Source organism: Fukomys damarensis, unplaced genomic scaffold, assembly GCF_012274545.1.
Source record: "Fukomys damarensis isolate Sample0158 unplaced genomic scaffold, DMR_v1.0_HiC HiC_scaffold_10, whole genome shotgun sequence".
NCBI classification, from domain to species: domain Eukaryota; kingdom Metazoa; phylum Chordata; class Mammalia; order Rodentia; family Bathyergidae; genus Fukomys; species Fukomys damarensis.
Window position 1 is genome coordinate 34,394,574 of NW_022900922.1, and position 9,331 is coordinate 34,403,904.

The 9,331-nt window shown below is 35.7% G+C and overlaps 1 protein-coding gene across 6 annotated transcripts in view; it reads right to left on the reverse strand.

The window, feature by feature from the left end:
- Fars2 (phenylalanyl-tRNA synthetase 2, mitochondrial) overlaps positions 1-9,331 on the reverse strand; it is a 445,419-nt gene that overhangs the window by 310,686 nt on the left and 125,402 nt on the right. For all 6 annotated transcript variants that reach the window (XM_010622793.2, XM_033761935.1, XM_010622796.3 and 3 more), the window contains one exon: positions 324-483. In XM_010622793.2, the coding sequence (XP_010621095.1) occupies positions 324-483 (160 nt within the window). The remainder of the gene's footprint in view (positions 1-323; positions 484-9,331) is intronic.

Consider the following 9,331-nt stretch of genomic DNA (forward strand, 5'->3'; position numbering starts at 1 on the left):
TTTTTTTTTTTTTTTTTTTTTTTTGGTACCGGGGATTGAACTCGGGTCCTTGCACTTGCAAGGCAGGCCACTGCACCACTGAGCTAAATCCCTGGCCCTCCATTATCATTATCAAGGTTTTTATCATCATTCTTCTCCAGCCAATTACATTTTCATATCCTCAAATAGAATGAACCAAGAAATTTATAGGTTGTATTTCAAAATGAACTGAGTCATTAAACCATACCTTAGATGAAAATAATCTATATACACTAATCTCAATGACTTAGAAAATGATAAATGTTGGACATCTAAGCCTCCAGATAAAGATACTGAGTACCTACCATCTCCAAAAAGATGTGCCACAAGTCTGGTGAGTGTTTGCTTAAGGTCAAATTCTATGAGCTTCATGGCCTCCATGCTGTGAGTCTCTTGTTTATGTGCAGAGCGAGAACCGTGTTCAAAGACCTGCAAGCTTTCTCCATCTTTTATGCCAGCAAATAACTGTAAATCAAGAGAAAAAAATACACAAAATAATCCTCAAAACAGTCTATATGAAAAAACAGAAATTCTGGTAAAAGCAAATTCTACTCTGAAATTTGTGGGAATAAGAATTATGTCTTACAGTCGACAAACATACTGAAATCAACACTGACAATGCCAACAAAGCAAAGCTCTCTGCTACCACATGGAGCATCTCTAGGGTATTAAGGCACTGTTCTGATCTTTGCTGATCTCAGTTTCTCATTTGCATGAACTCATAGTCATTTCCCAACATGAGAAACTATCCTGAATTCTAGTGGAAACCACAGCAAATCAAGCTTTCAGACCTAAAATGATATCTATCCTTCTCACAGTGTCCCCACAGTGTAACCTGAGACTAGCTAGGGAAGTGCTGTCTAGGAAGTGAACCCTATGAAGACCATGAAGACAGGAAGCATGCTGGAAATTGATAGCCCACTACTTCCAAAGCTCAGGATGGGTCTGACACATATTTGTGGCATTTACTACCCATAAAGTGTTAGGCAAGTGCCTGGGGTAGCTAAGCCCCAGGCAATGATGTGCAAGATGGAATGATACTATACATTTTTAGATAAATTAACATATGGAAAATATAAAGCACTTGGCACAGCAAAGTGGTAAAGAAATTTTGCTTATTATTATCATCATCATTATGAACCAGAGCTGTTATCAGTCATAAAGTGTCTTACCAATAAAGCCTCTTTTGGGGCAACACAGGAGATCTTCAGCTCTGAGGCTCTGAAAAGAACTCCAAGGAGAACAGAGAAAATGAATCTATCATTCTTCCTATCTGAAGTTCCATTAAATAAAAAACAACGAACCAACTACCATTTCTAGTCATGTTAGGATACACAAACCTCCTGATACATAGTACTAAAAACTTTCTCAAATTGTTAAAAGCCTTGAAGAAGTAACAAAATAGAAAGGAATTACTCAACAAAACTCTACAAGGGAGAATGAAGCCAGCAAGATGCCCGGCACAAAGCCAAGAGAGTATCAGCCTCGCAACACAGCAGCAGAAAACTGAACACTGGTTGTGACAACTTACGACAGCAACAAGTGTCAGGCAAACAGTCCTGAAGGATTCCATGACACACGGGTGAGCACGAACATAAGCCCACCCTACGTAGATCTGCAATCACGAAGGCAATTCAGAGACCCTTGGCTCTGAAAATGAACACAGGCAATCCCAGACAGCTGCTCTAAATGCCCAGCAAAACCAAACAAGTCTCTTCAGAAAAAGATCCTACTGTCCTTAAATATAATTTAAGACTGTACATAAAAAGCAGGCAGCCAGCAGCATCCCAGCAAGAGAACTTTAACTTCCATTCTAGCTCTTACTTTGGGGTAGAGGGACAAGCTGAAAAAATATGAAGGAAAAAGGCAAGAGGTAAATGAGTGAGATGCTAAGACTGATCTAAAATCACCACCAAAAGAGCAAAACCTTTTACTCTTTACCCTAAGTGTAAAAATTGGAAAAATGTGTCCTATTAGACTAGTGAAGGGACTAAAGAAAAGGACTGTAAGACGATGCCTGTTCAAAGTGACAACCTTCACAGGCATGACTGCAATCAAGAGATGAGACACAGAATAATGAAGGAAAACCTTTGCAGCTATGTGGGATGGAGTAAAAGTACTCAGGATGGGACAAGATAAAACACACCTAAAAAAGCATTAGCAGACTTGTAAAAATACCACCAACACACTCATACACAAACTGCATGAGATCTGTGCTTTGCTACACTAACAAAAGAGGGCATCAGAAAAGTAGGGCATCAACTTCAACTAATAATCAACAACAACAAAAACAACAGAAGAAAATGCAATACAAGTATACAGGGTTATACTAACTCAGAAAGTCAATTCAAAATGGTTCAACTGATGAAAATCCACCCTCCCATAAAAAAGCAAAAGAAATTTTTAAAATAATATTTAAAAATTAAGGGAAATATGTTCAACTAGGCATGTGAGGATATAAACAACTTCTTGAGTTAGAAACTGAAAAATTTAGACCATACATAAAAAATAAAATGAGAAATGACTAAACGCAGGAAAAAGTAGAAGACATAAAACCTCAAAATTGAAGTTTAAATTACAAAGTATGCAAGAGATCAAGGAAAATTTAATAAGGGGTATGAAAGAAAAGCAAAAAGCAGGACAATGAAACAGAAGAACAAAGAGTGGGGGCGGGGGGAAGAGAAGGGGGAGGAGAGGAAGGAGGGGAGGAGCTAAAGCAGCAGAAAAGGAAGACAAGCAAAGAAGGAGTAACATTTTCATAATCGCATAATCAAAAAAGAAAAAACAAAATAATGGACTTAAATTAATGGTCACCAAATAAAATGGTACCTGAGAAAAAGAATCTCAAAGGGCCAAAAACAAGATATATTCTAATAAAATTACTACTTCAAAAATGACCAAAAAAATTTCTCAGGACCTCTAGGCAAAAAGATCAAACAACTTAGAAAGGCGAAGCAAGCAGATTGACATAAGATTCTTCAAAAGCAACTTACAAAACAAAGACAACAATGGAGCAAACTTTAAAACAACTCAATCTAGAAGTGTGGATCAAGAATTTCTACCCACCAGTGCTATCCTTTAAGTACTCAGCCTATAGAAAAGCCTTAAAAGCACATGAACACAGAGAATGTCACATTAATGAGCTCTTTCTGCAAAATTTACAAAAGTAAGATCTTTATCCAAGCAACAGGTTACTGGGAAATTTTCAGTTAAAAAATGTCAATGAAGAGCACAGTAGATTTGGCTAAAAAAAAGCTGGTGGTTAAGTTGGAAGACTAGAAAACAACTGTTACATGTCTTGACAAAAGAGATATTACATAACTAAAAATCACAAAGTAAAATAAGCTCACTATTATATAGAAAATAGATAAAGAATATTTTTAAGACAAACTCTAGATAGTTAAAAAATTATGTAAAAGTCAGTGGGATGAGGCTACTTAAAAGGCATAAATATATAAGCAGTCATTAAAACCACAACTATTAAAACCATAACTAACCTTTCTAAATAGCAATAAAAATATAATATGAGTAAAACAATCCTCATCCTATAAAAAATGGAAGTTTTATAACATATAACCACAAAATATTATGACAAAGTTGAGATAAAATGTGTTAATCAAGTCAATAAACATGGTCTTAATTCACTTAAAAGAAAAAAATATATACATTAAACTGACCACAAAGCATGACCTAACTGTACACTGTGTTTAAGCTAAAATAGTGTTAAACAAAAGCAATGTTAAAAAAAAAGAAACTGACAGAGTAGAAAAAGCAAATAAAAGAGCATAGAAGTTTTGAAATCAAATTAGAATTTTTTAAAAAGCACTAAACACTTTTTCATCTGAAAAATAAAAAAATATTTCAAGCAGCATATACCACAAAGAGATAACATTCCTAGCACGTAAGGAACTTTTATAAGTTGACAGAGTCAAAAACTCAACAAAAAACAAGAAAAATGTACGAACACATAATACACACACACACACACACACACACACACACACCCCAAGATATGAAAATGACTCAAATATACAAAAAGATATTTAGATTTAGAAAAATGCAAATTAAAACAACACAGATATATTCTTTCTAATCTATTACATTAGTACATATTAAAAACCTAGACAACATATTCTTTTTTATTGAGTTTATTGGTACAATCTAGGCTTACATTCATTACTGGGATCCTGTACCTTCACATGACAGGTCTTGGTTCTCATATTTTTCCCCTTGTCCCTGCCCTCCCTTCACCCCTCTTGCCCTCCCCATTTACAAACCCCTTATTTCCATTTTTTCAGTTTCTCATATTTTTTTCTTTTCCCTATTCCCTTTCCCCTATCCTTCCCACTTTCCCTACACCTTTAGCCCTTTTCTTCCTATTTCACACTATTAATTATACCAGTAGGATCTTGTGTACAATTATAGTTTTTCACACCAGAGAAACTATTCGGTATTTACTCATGTGTGACTTATTTATTTCACTTAATAGTATATCTTCAATATGTATCCAACACATTCTTTTGGTGAAACTGGAGAATGTACTTTTTTATACTGCTGGTAGAAACCCAAAATTATAGAGCTCTTTTGGAGGTAAATTTGGCAATATTCAACAAAACTATATTTGGGTTTATATCCTGACTTAGTCTTTCCATTCCCAGCTATTTATCCTAAAGGTATACCTCTGACAATAATATGAAATTGTTGTATTATTTTTAACAGCAACATATTAGAAATAAAGAAATGTCTTACTTTGTAGAAATGCAGAATAAACAATGGTTCATCTATTTACAGAGCATTACACAGATAAAGAAAAAAGATCCGGGGACTTAGCTCAGCAGTTCAGTGGCCTGCCTTGCAAGCACAAGGACCCGAGTTCAATCCCCAGTACCAAAAATAAACAAAAAAACAAAAAAGAAAAAAGAAGATTTCTTTGAAATAAAATGGAATGATTTCCAAGATATATTGTTAAGGGAAAAAAGCAATGTGCAAAAGAGCATGTGTTACATGCTACTTTTCACAAAAGAAGAAAGCATAATAAAATAAATATTAATCTTCTCATTTGTGCAAAATAAAATCAAACTGTAGGATAAATCAGAAATTAATTAGCTATGAAGAGGTTGGTAGAAACCAGATGAAAAAAATGGGTGAAAGATCAGAAAGTATAAAGAAAGGCAAAGGAGTAACAATTCTTTAGATATATCTTTGTGTATAGTTCTGACTTTTGGAATCATTTTATTCACTCAAAACATTAAAAATAAGCCACGCATCAGGGCTCATGGCCGTAATCCTAGCACATTGGGAGTCTGAGACAGAAGGACTAAAAGCTCAATTCTCACCCGGGCAGTTTAGTGAGACCTTGTCTCAAAATTTTAAAAATTAAAAGGACTGAGATGTAGCTCAATGCAAAGGTCCTAGAGTACCACAATCTAGAGTACCACAGAATGAATAAACAAATGAACGAATACAATCCACCCAGAGATTGGAGAAAACCCAAAATGAAACACCAACAGACACAATGGACAGATTTTATTAGAAAAAAACAACAGTCACACTGAAGAGAGTCAAGGTTAACATACATAAAACTGAAAACTCTCTTCCAATGGGCCTCTTTTACTTACTGGAGTACATGTAAATTTCCTATGTGTCTTTCATAGTTTAAAATCTCATATAGGGCCTTTTATGAATAAAGTACTTTTACTATTCATACAGTTTTTTTGAGATTTCAGTTTTTCCTTCCTTACACATTTCATCTGGTTATTTCATAATTGAGGCCTAGTAAGTCCAAGAGCTGAGGCAACCAAGCATCATATCTGGCGACACTCGCTTTCTCCTGTGTGGCAACCTTGGATCAGTTGGTATTGATCAGCAGGAAGCCCAAAGCCTTGGACAAGGATACTTTTGCTCAAACACTGTGTGGAGCCAGAGCCCTAGTGGCCCTAGGACGAATCCGCTCTCTTCCCCACGCATAGGTGAGCATACCCATGTGGCGTCCAATCTGGCCACTGCCACAAAGCCTGACCTCTCAACCGTCCTGAGGAAGGCAGGTGTCTTCTTGCATGGCTCACCCGTGCTTCTTGTCCAGGTTCCTGTCCATTCTACTCTGTACTCTCCCTGGAATTCGCTCAGTTTCTCTAAGCCTAAAAATTACAGCAAAATTATTTTATATATTTTCTAGGGTTATTTCATTTCTCAGTCAGTGTATTGCATCCTGCAATGGGGATAGAAGTTTCTAAAACCTGACTCTGACTCTGTTAAGTACTTTCAGAATCAGATTATAAATTCCCAGGGGTGAAAAATCTTTTACACATTTATGCTTGGGGGGGGTGTTGAAGAACGAAGGGCCTTGCTGCACCTGGTTCATAATTTTTTTATTCATTAAGTTTATTGGTACATTTTAAGTATACAATATGATGACATTCATCATTAAGAATTTGTACCTTTACATGATACATTCTGATTGTTTTTTTCCCCCATTATGCTACCTCACCCAGCTTAATCATTCAAAATTCTAGACTGTGTCAATGACAATATATAGTGATGGAATTGAAAACGCGTGAACTCTTCTGCTCAGTGCTAGTATTACTGGAGTTAACATCTTGGCAAATTAGCTAAAAGACAGTAATAGTGTTTTAATTATATGGATCTAGTTTTCAAAAAAGATAAAAGGGAAGGGGAAGCGAGAAGGGAAGGGAGAGAAAGGGAGAGCAGAACTCACTGCTGAGACACCACCACCATCCACACAGATGGAATCCACACTGAGAAACGTGCCCTCCCTGGACCCCACTTGTGCACTACAGAAGTGAATTACAAATCACAACCAGGCTAATTTCAACAGATCATAAGCACTGATACATCCACACAGGTACATTAAACACATGAGAAATATCAGTGGTGGGGAATGGCCGAAGCAACACATCCAAAACCCACCAATGTTTCTCAAAATGAAACATTCCATTAAGATTTAGAGGTAGAGAGGTAAGTGCTTTATTTTAAATATATCATATTCAATGTGTACCACAAAAACACATAAACACTATATCAAACCCATAATTTCAGATACAATCGCACAGGACAATGCTTTTAAAAAAGCACTTATTTTAAGGTTATTGTTTTAAATTATTATGATCTACTAATATATGTAGTATATTCACATAACCAAAACATGTCTGGAACATACACTAACCACGAATGTCTGGAAAACTCTGATATAAGGAAAAGTAGCAATTTGTCAGGCCAGCTGCATAATACAACACAGATGAATAAGACCAACTAATGAAAGTCAGCTATAATTTCTAATAGAAATACAGCATTGGACCTAGACAAGACTTTAAAGATCAACTAAGACAATCCCAGATAGAAATATAAACTCCAGACAGGTAAAGACCCAGAGAGTGTAACATCACTTAGCCATTGCATGTCAAGCCGGGACCAAAACAGTGATCTCACCCTGCTTCTAGCAAGGGACTTCATAATGTCTGTCTCTCATTTAGCTTTTTGTTTGAGAGACATCACAATGCTGATGAAATCAAATTAAATTTCCATTAAATGCATACAATAGGCTGTGCAGCTGTTTTTCCACTAGAATTTCCTCCTTTCCTGACATTTTTTTAAGTACTCTTGTACAAACCCAAGTGACCCAAAATTCTACCCTGACTACAGAGACCAGGGAAACAGTTCAGAAATGAGAAAGAAAGAGGTGCCAGAAGTTAGTTGTCATCAGGTGTAATAATAAAAGTGGACTGCAAAAGTCAATTAAATTTAAAATGTAGAACACCAAAAGGATTTTCCAAAAAAGGAGCAGATTTTAAAGATATATATTTAAAAAGCAGATAATAGAGCAAATGGTCAGAAGAAGAAGAATATACATCAATGCAAAATCATACAAGTGGCCTTAGGAAAATGGGGCTTAGAATTTCAAGTAGATATTGAGATCTGGTCTGCAGGTCCTAAAGAAGCCATTTTTTTTCTACTGACCTTTTAAAAAGATCCATTGATCACTGGTTTCATCTATACAATATGCCTTCCACATTAATGATAACTACCATCCTGCCCATCTCAGCATCCCTGCAATAGACAAAATGACCCTATCTCAAATTCTGCAGCTGCTTACACTACTACTGGCTAACAGTAATAGAGCTTTGCCACCTTCCCAGGTACTTTTCTTAGCTATTATGTAGCTTCATTTAATTTTCACAATTTTTACTATTTCTCCATTTCCCAAATAAGAACCCTGAGGGTTAAAAAGGTTATGCAAAGTGCACTACAACATTGCAAGTGGTAGAATCTGAATTCAAACCAAATCTCCAACTTGCAAATCTAACTTCTGGACCCCATGGTGGCAGATACATCATAGGTGTCCAGATGTTCAATGTTTTTCCTTACCTGGGCTACACTGAGTGAAAGAAATTATCTTTGGTTACATATAAAATATATGATACAGGCTAGATTCAGGCGTGGTGGCACACACCTATAGTTCCAGCTCTCGGGAGGCTGAGGCAAGACTGCTATAAGTTTAAGGCCAGCATGGGCTACAAAGTGAGTTAAAGGTCAGTCTGAAATACATGGTGAGACCCTGCCTCAAAAAAACTTAAAATACACACACATGCGTATATATACTTATATATGTAAACATATGTAGATATATATCTACTATACATACAGATATATAATGTGTATATATACACACATGCATGTGTGTAAGATATCTACACATATCTACATATATCTATATCTATATATATTTATATATCGAGAGAGAGAGAGAGACTACCCCCAAAACATGTTTTCCACAGTTCACCATACTAATAAATGTCTGGAAGCTAATAGCTACAACTCTGAACACTTCTTGCACTTGTAGAGGCCAAAAGTAACATTAACCTCATGATGCTTCAATAAATATAGTATTAAAATATTTATACATTTTTTTTATAAAATGGAATACGACTCAGCCATAAAGAATGAGAAATTAGAGTCATTCATAGGAAAATGGATGCATATTGAGGTAATATTCTTAAGTGAAATAAATAAGTCATACATGTGTAAATATCAAATAGTTTCTCTGGTGTAAAAAACTGTAATTGTAAATAAGATCCTAATGCTATAACTGACAATATGTAATAGGAAGAAAAGGGCTAAAGGTGTAGGGGAAGTGGGAAGGATAGGGAAAAGAAAACAATATAAGAAAAATGAAAAAATGGAAATAAAGTTTTTGTAAATAGGGAAAAGGGGGGTGAAGGGAGGGCAGGAGTATGGGGAGAAAATGAGAACCAAGACCTGTCATGTAAAGGTACAAGATCCCAATGAAATGTAACTG